The 15514-nt window shown below is 47.7% G+C and overlaps 1 protein-coding gene across 11 annotated transcripts in view; it reads left to right on the top strand.

Annotated features, from left to right (window-relative positions):
* RAD52 (RAD52 homolog, DNA repair protein) overlaps nt 1-15514 on the top strand; it is a 79923-nt gene that overhangs the window by 57370 nt on the left and 7039 nt on the right. For 9 of the 11 annotated variants that reach the window (XM_034935138.3, XM_055095239.2, XM_034935142.3 and 6 more), the window contains 5 exons: nt 594-695; nt 1776-1869; nt 2034-2101; nt 4644-4762; nt 6382-6457. In XM_034935138.3, the coding sequence (XP_034791029.2) occupies nt 594-695; nt 1776-1869; nt 2034-2101; nt 4644-4762; nt 6382-6457 (459 nt within the window). Of the gene's footprint in view, nt 1-593; nt 696-1775; nt 1870-2033; nt 2102-4643; nt 4763-4960; nt 5112-6381; nt 6458-15514 lie in introns of all 11 variants that reach the window. The other 2 variants (XM_055095241.1, XM_055095242.2) reach the window with 1 other exon arrangement.

Here is a 15514-nt window from a genome sequence, read left to right as displayed (position 1 = left end):
GACAAAACCCAAATCAGCAAGCAGTAGTGTGTTGCTGTTTGTGCAGGATGGGAAATTGTTGTATTGGAGAAGGCGTCAATCTCTGGAAAGGACAAATGAAAGCAAGGCTTCCTACCCCTGTGCTCTTTCCGTGCTTGCTTCCTGTGCTGACGTCATTTACAGATCTGGAGGCAGAACATTTTAGCTTCCTAAGCTTCAGAAACATTTATAAGGATGGTAGCAGCAGCTAAGGCAGCAGTTCTCAAAATGCAGTTCTCAAAAACCCTGGGGTTTCTGAAGATCTTTCAGAGTCCAGAAGGTCAAAATTATCTTCATAATAATACTATTTGCCTCTTTCACACTCATTCTTTCATGAGTGAACGGTAGAGTTTTCAGAGAGTGCATGATATGTGGTGATGTCACTGCTATGATGCCTAACGGCATGCATGCCTTAAAAGTTTCTCAGTTTTGATTCCTAATAGGATACATAGAACCCACATAAACAAAGGTTCTGGGGGTCTTTTTAAGAGTATAAAGTCTCCATAAAGGATGGAGACTCAGTGATGTGAGGAATGGTGGAAGTGTGAATTTAATTTTCTTTTTTGGGGTTGCAGTGCCAGTACACAGCAGAAGAGTACCAGGCCATCCAGAAGGCCCTGAGGCAGAGGCTGGGCCCAGAATACATAAGTAGCCGCATGGCTGGCGGAGGCCAGAAGGTAGGAGAATTCATGTTCCTGGAAAGCAGGCATCCATACCGCAGACTCTGATGGTCTTGCCAGTTCCCTCTCTGGGTCCTCAGGGATTCGGAAGTCTGCTGTTAACTGTTCCTGGAGGTCTCCCAGTGCCCCTGGGAGGGGATGGGTTCCAGACTTCATTCTCATCTGAAGGGGCCCGGGCATGGTCTTGACACTCGCGTAGCCGCCATCTTAAGATTTTTACATCATCTTTTTTTTTTTTATTTTTAAAGACAGGGTCTTGCTCTGTCACCTAGGCTGGAGTCCGACCAGTGGTGTCATCTCGGCTCACTGCAGCCTCCACCTCCCAGGCTCAAGCGATCCTCCTGCCTCAGCTTCCTGACCAGCTGGGACTACAGGCACACGCCACCACGCCTGGTTAATTTTTTAATGTTCTGTAGAGACGACATCTCGCCATGTTGCCCAGGCTGATCTCGAACTGCTGGGCTCAAGTGATCCTCCCACCTCGGCCTCCCAAAGTGCTGGGATTACAGGTGTGGGCCACCATGCCCAGCCTTTATACCATTAAAAAAAAATGTTCCTTTTGCCATTTGCTTCTTTTTTTTTTGAATTAAACACTTTTTAAAGAACTTATGATTGACACATAATAATAGCATATCATTTGCTTCTAATTTTAACTTCTGTGTATATTTTTGGTCTTCCATAAAATATGTCAAACAGATTTGTACTTTTTGCAAACTGAATTTTAGCAACTGCTGGGTGAGTTCCTCCTCCCAACAGACCATTCGTTCTCGCGGGCTCCATGTAGAAGATTTTTGAAATAAATTCATTGAGAATTTTCTTGAAAAAAAAATTTTTTTTTTTTAAGAGACTGGGTCTCACTCTGTTGCTTAGGCTGGAGTGCAGCGGCACGATCCTAGCTTACTGCAGCCTTGAGCTCCTGGGCTCAAGTGATCCTCCCACCTCAGCCTCCCGAGTAGAATGTTTAAGGACAGTTTATCCAAAAAAGTAGATGAGGAATAAATTATGTCAATTTTGATTCACATTTAAGTGTGGTAAGGAATTAGCACAGCTTTTCCTTAAAACCATTTGTTTTTCTAGGTGTGCTACATTGAGGGTCATCGGGTAATTAATCTGGCCAATGAGATGTTTGGTTACAATGGCTGGGCACACTCCATCACGCAGCAGAATGTGGGTGAGTATGCTCTCCAGCAGTGGGGACTTCTGCACTGTCCAGCTCCTGCTGAAAGTCTGCTGTGGGTGAGGAGGTAAGGTAGGTGGACTCAGCTGCCAGCAGGAGGAATGGTTGTGGCCCAGCGGTCAGTGTCCTCTTCAACTTGCTCTCTTTCCCACTCCTAGATTTTGTTGACCTCAACAATGGCAAGTTCTACGTGGGAGTCTGTGCATTTGTGAGGGTCCAGCTGAAGGTGAGGGGGATGGAGTAGACCTGCTGCCCGGAAGGATCAGTGGGTGGTAGGAGAAGGTGAGCAGGTAGGGAAGTAGGTAGCTGGACGGGGACCCAGGCTCCAGAGTTGTGTCTCAGCCAGCGTTCCCTAGAATGGTGGAATTCAAATACTCTTGCTCATGTGCTCCCTAAAAGAATGGAAAAACTGTTCTCTTGCACATGTTCAAGCTGACACCTAAAAGTTTTCACCATATATAAAAATTGTTGCAAAGGGTGTATTTTTTGGCATATGGTAAAATCTGACATTCTAAAATACAATAATTTTACCATCACTGATAAGTGTTTGGAAACTCAACTTTAGGCAAAGCAGGTCCTTTTGTTATAACATTGATGAAAACAAAAATTGGTTTTGTTAATAAGTTGTTTCGCTTCAAGTCTAAGGTGTTAAGTGAGGACTTACCGTAAATCTGTTAGATCTTGTTAAATATTCCAGTGGACTCTAAATACTATAGAGGATAAGATCTATCATTTATTTGAAGAAATACAATGAACAAGCTTTTTTTTCATCATTAGAAATTTTACATTGTTCTTTCTTTATCTGAACTCATATTTCTATTCCATTTCCCCACTGGTTTTAATCCTAATACATATTTATGGTTGAAAGTTTGGCTAGGCGGGGTGGCTCATTCGTGTAACCCCAGCACTTTGGGAGGCCCAGGTGGAAGGACTGCTTGAGCCCAGGGATTTGAGACCAGCCTGGGCAACATAGCGAAAGCCCGTCTCTACTAAAAATACAAAAAATTAGCTGGGCATGGTGGTGTATGCTTGTAGTCCTAGCTACTCAAGAGGCTGAGGTGGGAGGATCACCTGAGCCCAGGAAGTCGAGGCTGTGGTGAGCTGTGATTGCGCCACTGAACTCCTGGGTGGAAAAAAAGAAAAGTTTTATCAGTAGCCTTGCTGTGCTTCTCTGCCTTTGCCTGTGTATAAAAATAAAAATTTTTGGTAAATTTTTAGTGCACTTAAGGCTCTAAATATTAAAATATTTCTTTTGGATTTAGTTATATTATAGCTACTGTTAACACACAATTGACCAGACAGTTGTGTTTATGGTGAAGAGAAAACATAAATACAGCAAAATTTTGATACTTAGAAAAATTAAAGATATGAAATCTTGCCACAAAAATAAAAAATTTAAAATATAAAATTTATGGAAAATGTATATCTTAATGAGATGGATGGTGCTGTTTTTTTTCAGTTAGTTTATATATCCATATATCCATAATTGAATATTACTTACTTCTTTTTTTTTTTTTGAGATGGAGTTTTGCTCTTGTTGTCCAGGCTGGAGGGTGATGGTTCAATCTCAGCTCACCGCAACCTCCACCTCCTGGGTTCAAGTGATTCTCCTGACTCAGCCTCCCGAGTAGCTGGGATTACAGGCATGCGCCACCCCGCCTGCCTAATTTTTTGTGTGTGTTTTCAGTAGAGACGCAGTTTCTCCATGTTGGTCAGGCTGGTCTGGAACTCACAACCTCAGGTGATCCACCCGCCTCGGCCTCCAAAAGTGCTAGGATTACAGGCGTGAGCCACCGCACCCGGCCTACTTATTTCTTGAATGAACAATTCAGCATTAATTCTATTCTGACTTATTTTTCTAAATAGTACTAAAAAATCTTGTGTCTATGAGTGAGTAGCTGAGAATGGAAAGAATTGTGTTATAGTGTCACTCATTTATTTGAGTGCTTTCTGAGTTATTTTTTAAAAATCACAGAGCGCTGTCATCAAACATTGTATTTAATTCTCAATCAGCGAATGATGTGCTCAGGTCCACCTTCTCTTTTGGTGAGAGGCAGGAGCTGGACGCCACCTGATTTACAAAGGGTTTGCTCTCCCGTCCTTACAGACCTTTAGATCCAATGTTCAAATCATCCCTTTGTTTCATATCCCAGAGGTTTTTTTTTTCCAAGACGTAGTCTCATTCTGTCACCCAGGCTGGAGTGCAGTGGTGCAATCTCGGCTCGCTGCAACCTCTGCCTCCCAGGTTCAAGTGATTCTCCTGTCTCAGTCTCCTGAGTAGCTGGGATTACAGGCGCCTGCCACCACACCCGGCTAATTTTTGTATTTTTAGTAGAGATGGGGTTTCACCATGTTGACCAGGCTGGTCTTGAACTCCTGACCTCAAGTGATCCACCTCCCTTGACCTTCCAAAGGGCTGGGATTACAGTGTGAGCCACCACGCCCGGCCCGGCCATCCCAGAGGTTTTTTACCTTAGGGTGATGCACACTGATAGGATTTGGGGTGAGTTTCTAATGTGCCCTTTGTGTGTTGGGAAGTTGGGAAGGGAGGATTGTCTTCACACCTTGACCACAGGCACATGTCCAGGCAGCCCAGGTCTAGGAAGCAGCACTCGCGATGGATTCTCACCCAGCCTTCTGCCCGTGCCCCTGTAGCAAGGCCGCCAGGTGGGAGAGTCCGGCTTTGAACCCTGCTGCTTGAGGAACAGGGGAGTTGTGGCGCGCCTGCCGCTCTCGTGTTTGAGTTCAAACTCCTTTTCTGCCCCCAGGATGGTTCATATCATGAAGATGTTGGTTATGGTGTTAGTGAGGGCCTCAAGTCCAAGGCTTTATCTTTGGAGAAGGCAAGGAAGGAGGCGGTGACAGACGGGCTGAAGCGAGCCCTCAGGTGAGCGCGGGGCTGGGAGTCTAACCTGCGTCATTTCAGCTCTTGCTTCAGAGCAGGTTTCGATTTTTTTTGGAAGAGGTAATACATGCACATGGTTCAAAAATCCAAGCAGCGTGGAAGATAATTCTCACCCCTGCCCTGGGTCCTGTCTGCCGTTTTCCCACTTTCGTTAGTATTTTTTCAATGTTTCTGTTTCAGGCTTCCCTTGCTGGGAGTAAGTGGTAGAATCCTGTACTCTCTCTTCTCCGTGCACTCAGTCATGTGTGCCGGAGGCCTTCCCACTCCTACTGCGAGTGCACAGACAGCACCCTCCTCTCCGTGCTCCTCAGCAGTCCTCCGCTACGCACAGGTAGCATAGTTAACTCAGTTACACAGTCACGCAGATGTCCGTGTTAGTCCATTTATGTTGCTATACAGGAATACCAGAGGCTGGGTAATTTATAAATAAAGGAGGTTTGATTGGCTTATGATTCTGTGGACTGTACTGGAAGCCTGGTGCCAGCATCCACTTCTGGTGAGGCCTCAGGAAGCTTCTAATCATGGCAGAAGGCGAAGAGGGAACGTGGAGAGAGAGGGAGCAAGAGAGAGAAGGAAGGGGTCCCAGGCTTATTTATTTATTTTATTGTTGTTTTTCATTTTTTGAGACAGGGTCTTGCTCTGTTGCACAGGCTGGGGCGCAGTGGTGCCGTCATCACTCAGTGCAGCCTTGAACTCCTGGGCTGAAGTGATCTTCCCGCCTCAGCCTCCCGAGTAGCTGGGATCACAGGCACATGACACCACCCCCAGTTAATTAAAAAAAAATTTTTTTTTTTTTGGAGAGACAGGGTCTCCCTTTGTTGCCTAGGCTGGTCTCAAACTCCTGGGCTCAAGTCATCCTCCTGCCTTGTGCCTCCCAAAGTGCCGGGATCACAGGCATGAGCCATCGTGCCCAGCCCCCACACTCAAAACCACCAGATCTCTCATGAGCTGAGTGAGAACTCACTCAACACCAAGGGGATGGCACTAAGCTGTTTATGAGGAATCCAGCCCCAGGATCCAGTACCTCCCACCAGGCCGCACCCCCGGCATTGGAGGTCACGTTTCAACATGAAATTTGGAGGGGATAAACATCCAAACCATATCCGTGTCTTTGAGAATTGAAGTGAATTGAACCAGAAAAACCTATGAGTTCTGTGGGGGAGTCCATAGATCCCAAGTTAAGAACTTTGGTCATGGGAGGTTGTGCCCTTGAGCCCCCAGTCCCCAAGTGTGTGTTGCCTACTCCTGCTGGGAAATTGGAGCAGCCTTTGGGGGGGAAAAAAAAGAAAAACTCTCTGCAGTTTGTTCTCCATGTCAGGAGGTGGCTGGTGGGTTTTGTGAATGGCACCTTAATCTTTTCATACTCATCTTCTCTGTGAGGGCAGGGATTTGTGTCTTGTTCTCACTGCAGTATTCTCAGAAACTAACACAGTGCGGGAACATGCTAGATGCTTACCAGACATCAATGGGGAATGCATGTTAGGGTCCATTTCCTCTGCTGCTCCTGAGAAGTAACCTGTACAAAAGTTGTAATTCTATTCTCTGATATTCATGTGTAACAATTCTTAACCCTGTTTCACCTTTTTTTCTCTTGCCCTTAGGAGTTTTGGGAATGCACTTGGAAACTGTATTCTGGACAAAGACTACCTGAGATCACTAAATAAGCTTCCATGCCAGGTATATCAGACATGGATGAGTGGAGTGAAGATAATGCGGCAAACTCTTGTGTGTCATGGGTTGAGTATTTGGAGGATGCAAGGAGAAAAAGTGAGGACTCAGCTCTTTAGAGGGTCGGCAATGTTGATTTCAGATTTCGAATGTTAGAGACAGCAGGAACTAATCCCAACATTTTCCTTTTTTCTAAAGTCACATCATGTGGGCCGGGGACCGTGGCTCACGCCTGGAATCCCAGCACTTTGGGAGGCCGAGGCGGGTGGATCACGAGGTCAGGAGATCGAGACCATCCTGGCCAACACGGTGAAACCCCGTCTCTACTAAAAATACAAAAAATTAGCTGGGCGAGGTGGCGGGCGCCTGTAGTCCCAGCTACTCGGGAGGCTGAGACAGGAGAATGGCGTGAACCCGGGAGGCGGAGCTTGCAGTGAGCTGAGATGGCGCCACTGCACTCCAGCCTGGGCGACAGGAGTGAGACTTCGTCTCAAAAAAAAAAAAATCACACCATTTGACAGGAATGTGAGGTCTAGAGAATTTGTGTGCGTGTACCGTAGAGAACTGTGCTTGGGGGTAGTCTGTGGAGCCTCAAAGCGAGCACACAGCCCTCTGCAGCACCGCTGTCCTTCCCAGACACTCCAGCCTCGCTGTTGAGCCTTCTTTCTTTTCCTTAGTTCATGTCTGGTGTCATTACAATGTCATTTACATGTCCATTATTTCTGTCAATACCTATAACGTGATCTGAGCCTTTGCCTTTGGAGAATGGGGTCTGTGGCTGGGCAGCCCTGGAGTCACACTGCCTTGCCATGAGTGGCTTCTGGAGTGTTCCTCCTGCCTCATCTGCTCTCCGAGGTCCCTGCCATGTCGCTCCCCAGGGCAGCATTCCCATCCTGTGCCTGAGGGATTCTTGTCCTCATGGAGCCCCACAAGGTGTGTGTCACTGGGCATCTGTAAAAACTCCTTTAAAAAAATCATTTTTAAACATTATTGGATTCAGTTTGCTAATATTTTGTTAGACTTTTTTTTTTTTTTTTTTTTTTTTGAGATGGAGTCTCGCTCTGTCGCCCAGGCTGAAGTGCAGTGGTGTGATCTTGGCTCACTGCAACCTCTGCCTCCTGGGTTCCAGCGATGCTCCTGCCTCAGCCTCCTGAGTAGCTGGGATTACAGGTGTGTACCACCACGCCTGGCTAATTTTTGTATTTTTTTAGTAGAGACGGGGTTTCACCATCTTGGTCAGGCTGGTCTCGAATTCCTGACCTCATGATTCGCCTGCCTCGGCCTCCCAAAGTGCTGAGATTACAGGCGTGAGCCCCCGCGCCCGGCCTTTGTTAGGCATTTTTGCATCTATGTTTATGAGAGATATTAGTCAAGTTTTCTTTTTCTTTTTTTTTTTTTGAGATGGTCTCACTCTGTCGCCCAGGCTGGAGTGCAGTGGTGTGATCTCAGCTCACTGCAACCTCCGCCTCCCGGGTTCATGCCATTCTCCTGCCTCAGCCTCCCAAGTCGCTGGGACTACAGGTGCCAGCCACCACCATGCCCAGCTAATTTTTTTATTTTTAGTAGATTGGGTTTCGTCCTGTTGGCCAGGCTGGTCTTGAACTCCTGACCTCAAGTGATCCGCCTGCCTTGGCCTCCCAAAGTTCTGGGATGACAGGCGTGAGCCACCGCACCCGGCCTTTTCTTTTTTTAAATTGTAGTAAAACACATCACATTTTAACTATTTTTAGTGTGTGGTTGAGTAGTGTTAAGTGTATTCCCATTGTTGTGAAATTGATCTGCAGAACTAAGACCCTGCACCCGTAAAACAAGAACTCCGCATTTCCCCCTTTCCCAGACCCTTGTAACTACTTCCACTTTCTTTCCTTTTTTTTTTTAAATTTATTTTATGAAAGATGAGGTCTTGCTCTATCAGCCAGGCTGGAATGCAGGAGTGCCATCATAATTCACAGCATCCTTGCACTCCTGGGCCCAAGGGATCCTCCTGGATCCTCCTGCCTCAGCCTCTCAAGTGGCTGGGACTACAGGTATGTGCCAGCGCACCTAGCTAATTTATTTTTTAAACAATTATTACTATTTTTTTTTTTTTTTTTTTTTTGAGACGGAGTCTCACTCTGTCACCCAGGCCAGAGTGCAGTGGCGCAATCTCGGCTCACTGCAAGCTCCGCCTCCCGGGTTCACGCCATTCTCCCGCCTCAGCCTCCCGAGTAGCTGGGACTATAGGCGCCTGCCACCACGCCCAGCTAATTTTGTTTTTGTATTTTTAGTAGAGACAGGGTTTCACCATGTTAGCCAGGATGGTCTCGATCTCCTGACTTCGTGATCAGCCCGCCTCGGCCTCCCAAAGTGCTGGGATTACAGGCGTGAGCCACCGCACCCGGCCACTATTTTTTTTGTAGAGACAGAATTTCTCAGGGCTGGTCATGAACTGCTGGGCTCATGTGATCCTCCTGCCTCGGCCTCCCAAAGCGCTGGGATTGCAGCGTGGGCCACTGCACCTGGAGCCAGCTAATTAACTTTTTTGGGGGGCTTTTTTTTTTTTAAGAGATGAGTTCTTGCTATGTTGCCGAGGCTGGTCTTGATCTTTTTTTCTTTTTTAAAAAATTAGGTTGGGCGCTGTGGCTCCTGCCTGTCATCCTAGCACTTTGGGAGGCTGAGGTGGTTAGATCACTTGAGCCTAGGAGTTTGAGACCACCCTGGCCAACATAGTGAAACCCTGTCTCTACTAAAAATACAAAAATCAGCTGGGCATGGTGGTCAGCCTGCCTGTAATCCCAGCTCTTCTGGAGGCTGAGGCATGAGAATCGCTTGAACCTGGGAGGTGGAGGCTGCAGTGAGCCAAGATCGCACTACTGCACTCCAGCCTGGGAGACAGAGTGAGATTCTGTCTCAAAATAATAATAATAAAATAAAAATAAAATACTTTTTTGTGTGTGGACACGGAGTTTTGCTGTTGCCCAGGCTAGTCTCAAACTCCTGGCTACAAGCGATCCTCCCACTCAGCCTCCTTAAGTGCTGAGATTATAGGTATATGTGTCTACTTTCTGTTTCTGTGAATTTGTCTACTCTGGATACCTCATATAAATGGAATCACATAATTTTTGCTTTTTGTGACTGGCTTATTTCACTTAGCATTAATGCCTTTAAGATTCATCCATGTAGTAGTGTGTATCAGAATTCCCTTCTTTTTGTGGCTGAATATTCCATTGTATATATAGACCACATTTTGTTTATGCATTCATTTGGTGATGGGCATTTGGGTTGCTTTCAACCTCTTGGCTATTGTGAATAATGCTGCTATGAACGAGGGTGTGTAACTCTCTTTGAGATCTTGCTTTCAATTCTTTTAGACATATTCTGAAGGGGATTGCTGGGTCATGGTGATCCTACTTTTAATTTTTCGAGGAGCTGCCACACTGATTTTCATAGCAGTTGCCCCATTTTACCAATTCCACCAAACAGGGCACATGAGTTCAGATTTTTCTAAATCCTAACCAGCACTTGTTATTTTCTGAGGTTTTTTTTTTTTTTTAGCCAACCTAATGGGCGTGATATTTTATTGGGGTTATGATTTGCATACCCCCTGATGATTAGTGATGTTGACCATATTTTCTTTTTTGAGACAGAATCTCACTCTGTTACCCAGGCTGGAGTGCAGTGGCACAATCTTGGTTCACTGCAACCTCCGCCTCTGGGTTCAAACAATTCTCCTGTCTCAGCCTCCCAAGTAGCTGGGACTATAGGCGCCTGCCACCATGCCGGGCTAATTTTTGTATTTTTAGTAGAGACGGGGTTTCACCATGTTGGTCAGGCTGGTCTCGAACCCCTGACCTCAGGTGATCCGCCTGCCTTGGCCTCCCAAAGTGATGGGATTACAGGTGTGAGCCCCCGTACCCAGCCAACCATATTTTCATATGCTTGTTGGCCATCTGTTTATCGTCTTTGGAGAAATGTCTATTCAAGTCCTTTGTCATTTTATTTTGTTTTATTATTTTAATTTAATTTCTTTTATTCATCTCATCTCATCTCATGACAAGATCTCGCCCTGTCACCCAGGCTGGAATGCAGTGGTCTGATCATGGCTTGGCTCCCTGGAGCCTCGACATCCTGGGCTTGAGTGATCCTCCCACGCAGGCTGGAGGGCAGTCGTATGATCTCGGCTCACTGCAGCCTCTATATCCCAGACTCAAATGATCCTCCTGCCTTAGCCTCCCAAGTAGCTGGGACTACAGGCATTTGCCACCATGCCAGGCTAATTTTTTTATTTTTTGTACAGAATACAAAAAATTTTACCGTGTTGCCCAGGCTGGTCTCAAACTCCTGGCCTCAAGTGATCCACCTGCCTTGGCCTCCCAAAATGCTGGGATAACAGGCGTGAGAAACCCATATGGCCCAACTCCTACTTTTATTGAGCTTTTTTGTATTGTTTTTGTATTCTCTCTTTCACTTACGTTTGCTGTCATCTTTTTAGAATTTCCTTTCTTCTAGCTTTGGGTGTAACTTTTTTTTTCTAGTTCTTTGAGGTATAGCGTAGATTTGAGATCTTTTTTCTTAACTGTGTGTGTAACTTCCCTCTTACGACTTCTTTCCCTGCACCCCAGAAGTTTGGTAGGTTGTGTTGTAGTATCATTTGTCTCCGGGAATTCTTCTAAGTTGTCTTGTTACATTTCCTTTGACTTTAAGAGTGTGATGTTTAATTTCTACTGATTTGTGGATTTTCCAGTTTTCTTTTTGCTGTTGATTTCTAGTTTCATTCCATTGTGATTGAAAAGAGACTTTATATGATTTCAATCTTGAATTTGTTAGGACTTGTTTTGTGGCCTAACATGTAGTCTGTCTTGGAGAACGTTCCATGTGTACTTGAGAAGAATGTATTTTCTGCTGTTGGTGGGTGGAATGTTATGTATATGACTGTTAGGTCCAGTTGGCCTATAGTATTGTTCAAATACTCTATCGCCTTATTCATCTTTTGTTTGGTTGTTTTATCTATTATTGAAAGTTGAGTAGTGAAGTCTCCTACTATTATTGTGTTGCTTTTATTTCACCTTACAATCCTCTCAAAGTTTGCTTCATATATTTAGGACCTCTGGTGTTTGGTGCATAAATATTTATAATTGTTATATCTTCTTGGTGACTTGACATTCTTTTTTTTTTTTTGAGACGGAGTCTCACTCTGTCGCCCAGGCTGGAGTGCAGTGGCGGTGCAATCTCAGCTCACTGCAGGCTCTGCCTCCTGGGTTCACACCATTCTCCTGCCTCAGCCTCCTGAGTAGCTGGGACTACAGGCGCCTGCCACCTACACCCGGCTAATTTTTTGTATTTTTAGTAGAGACGGGGTTTCACCATGTTAGCCAGGATGGTCTCGATATCCTGACCTCATGATCTGCCCACCTCGGCCTCCCAAAGTGCTGGGATTATAGGTGTGAGCCACTGCACCTGGCTGACATTCTTATCATTATATAATACTCTCGTCTCCTATAACAATTTTTTTTTTTTTTGAGACGGAGTCTTGCTCTGCCGCCCAGGCTAGAGTGCAGTGGTGTGATCTTGGCTCACTGCATCCTTCGCCTCCCGGGTTCAAGCAGTTCTCCTGCCTCAGCCTCCTGAGTAGCTGGAACTACAGGTGCGTGCTACCATGCCCGGCTAATTTTTTTTTTTTTTTGAGACAGAGCTTTTGCTCTTGTTGCCCAGGCTGGGGTGCAATTGTGTGATCTCGGCTCACTGCCATCTCTGCCTCCCAGGTTCAGGCGATTCTTCTACCTCAGCCTCCCAACTAGCTAGGACTACAGGTGTGTGCCACCACACCCAGCTAATCTTTTGTATTTTGTAGAGAGGGGGTTTCACCATGTTGGTCAGGCTGATCTTGAACTCTTAACCTCAGGTGATCCGCCCACCTTGGCTTCCCAGGGTGTTGGGATTACAGGCGTGAGCCACCACACCGAGCCCAGATTTTTTTTTTTTTTTTTTTTAGACAGAGTCTTGCTCTGTCGCCCAGGCTGGAGTGCAGTGGCGCTATCTTGGCTCACTGCAACCTCCGCCTCCCGGGTTCAAGCGATTCTCGTGCTTCAGCCTCCTGAGTAGCTGGGACTACAGGCGCCCGCCACCACACCCAACTAATGTTTCGTATTTTTTAGTAGAGCGGGGTTTTGCTGTGTTGGCCAGGCTGGTCTCAAACTCCTGGGCTTTAAGTGATCAATCCACCTGCCTTGGCCTCCCAAAGTTCTGGGATTACAGGTGTGAGCCACTGAGCCTGGCCCCAAATTTCTCTTTTTTTGTTGTTGAGACAGAGTTTCACTCTTGTCACCGAGGCTGGAGTGCAATGTTGTGATCACTGCAACCTCTGCCTCGTGGGTTCAAGCGATTCTCCAGCCTCAGCCTCCCAAGTAACTGGGATTACAGGCGCCCGCCACCATGCCCGGCTAATTTTTATACTTTTAGTAGAAACGGGGTTTCGCCATGTTGGCCAGGGTGATCTCAAACTCCTGACCTCAAGTGATCCACTTGCCTCAGCCTCCCAAAGTGTTGGGATTACAGGCATGAGCCACCATTTCCTAAGTGAGCAGAGCCGTTCACCTCCCAGATAGGGAATCAGACCTTTACCAGCAGCCCAGAAGCCCCATTCTGCCCTCTTCCAGTCACTGCCTTGCTTTCCTTTTTTCAAAAGTAACTACTATCCTGTCTTCTATTCTGACTTCCATGGATTATTTTTTCCTGTTTTTGAACTTTATATATGTAAAGTTCACAAATGGAATTGTACTGTAAGTGGAATTGTACAGTTCATATTTTAAGAAAATTGACCGAAGTATGAAAAAGAACATATAGACAGGTAGACGAGTGCACGTATCATCCATGCTCAGCTTGATGAATTTTCCAACCAAACACATCCACACAGCCAACATCTGAATCAAGACACTGCCAGTACCGAGAAGGCCCAGCTGTGTTCCTTGCAGTCACTGCGATCCCCTGCCCTCCTTCCCACTCTGAGCAAACCGCTTTTAACAACACAGATTGGCCGGGTGTGGTGGCTCACTCCTGTAATCCCACCACTTGAGAGGCCAAGGAAGAAGGATTGCTTGAGCCCAAGAGTTGGAGACCAGCCAGGACAACATAGTGGGACCCTGCCTGTACGAAATAAAAATAAAAATTAGCTGGGCCTGGTGGTGGCGCCTGTAGTCCCAGCTGCTTGGGAGGCTGGGCTGGGAGAATCATTTGAGCCTAGGAGGCCCAGGCTGCAGTGAGCTGTGATTACGCCACTGCACTCCAGCCTGGGCCACAGAGCGAGACCCTCTCTCAAAAAACAAAACAAAAAACAAAGAAAGCCACCAATTTGTTTTTATTGTTATGTACTTTTTTGGAATCCTACAGTTTGAACTCTTTGTATCTTACTTGAATTCAGCATGGTTGTGAGATTCATTCATGGTACGAGCAGCAGTTTCATTGCTGTATAATTTTCTTTTGCATGAGTATGTGGCAATTTATTTTTCTAGTCTTTTCTTAGTAGACATTTTGGTTTTTGTAGCTTGTGGCTGTTTCGATTAGAGCTGCTGTTAGCATTCTTTTGCTGTACACGTGCACTCATTTTTGTTGGGAATTATTGGGGGAGAAGATAGGTACGTGTTTAGTTTTAGTAGGTTCTTCCCGTTTTCCTGTATGGTTGTATTAATTCACACCCCACGTGGCATTGCGTAAGTTCCAATTGTTCCGTATCTTTGACAGCACTTGGTATCGCCAGTCTTTCATATTTTTCTTTTTTTTTTTTTTTTTTTTTTTTTTTTTTCTTTTTTATTGATCATTCTTGGGTGTTTCTCGCAGAGGGGGATTTGGCAGGGTCACAGGACAATAGTGGAGGGAAGGTCAGCAGATAAACAAGTGAACAAAGTTCTCTGGTTTTCCTAGGCAGAGGACCCTGCGGCCTTCCGCAGTGTTTGTGTCCCTGGGTACTTGAGATTAAGGAGTGGTGATGACTCTTAACGAACATGCTGCCTTCAAGCATCTGTTTAACAAAGCACATCTTGCACCGCCCTTAATCCATTCAACCCTGAGTGGATACAGCACATGTTTCAGAGAGCACAGGGTTGGGGGTAAGGTCACAGATCAACAGGATCCCAAGGCAGAAGAATTTTTTTAGTACAGAACAAAATGAAAAGTCTCCCATGTCTACCTCTTTCTACACAGACACAGCAACCATCCAATTTCTCAATCTTTTCCCCACCTTTCCCCCCTTTCTATTCCACAAAACCGCCATTGTCTTCATGGCCCGTTCTCAATGAGCTGTTGAGTACACCTCCCAGATGGGGTGGTGGCCAGGCAGAGGAGCTCCTCACTTCCCAGTAGGGGCGGCCGGGCAGAAGCGCCCCTCACCTCCCGGACGGGGCGGCTGGCCGGGCAGGGGGCTGACCCCCCCCACCTCCCTCCCGGACGGGGCGGCTGGCCGGGCGGGGGGCTGACCCCCCACCTCCCTCCCGGACAGGGCGGCTGGCCGGGCAGAGGGGCTCCTCACTTCCCAGTAGGGGCGGCCGGGCAGAGGTGCCCCTCACTTCCCCGACGGGGCGGCTGGCCCGGCGGGGGGCTGACCCCCCCACCTCCCTCCCGGAGGGGGCGGCTGGCCGGGCAGAGGGGCTCCTCACTTCCCTGTAGGGGCGGCCGGGCAGAGGCGCCCCTCACCTCCCGGACAGGGCGGCTGGCCGGGCGGGGGGCTGATCCCCCCACCTCCCTCCCGGACGGGGCGGCTGGCCGGGCGGGGGGCTGACCCCCCCACCTCCCTCCCGGACGGGGCGGCTGGCCGGGCGGGGGGCTGACCCCCCCACCTCCCTCCCGGACGGGGCGGCTGGCCGGGCGGGGGGCTGACCCCCCCACCTCCCTCCCGGACGGGGCGGCTGGCCGGGCGGGGGGCTGACCCCCCCACCTCCCTCCCGGACGGGGCGGCTGGCCGGGCGGGGGGCTGACCCCCCACCTCCCTCCCGGACGGGGCGGCTGGCCGGGCGGGGGGCTGACCCCCACCTCCCTCCCGGACCGGGCGGCTGGCCAGGCAGAGGGGCTCCTCACTTCCCAGAAGGGGCGGCCGGG

The sequence above is a fragment of the Pan paniscus genome, chromosome 10 (assembly GCF_029289425.2).
Source record: "Pan paniscus chromosome 10, NHGRI_mPanPan1-v2.0_pri, whole genome shotgun sequence".
NCBI lineage: Eukaryota > Metazoa > Chordata > Mammalia > Primates > Hominidae > Pan > Pan paniscus.
This window is presented reverse-complemented; position numbering and strand designations above follow the sequence as displayed.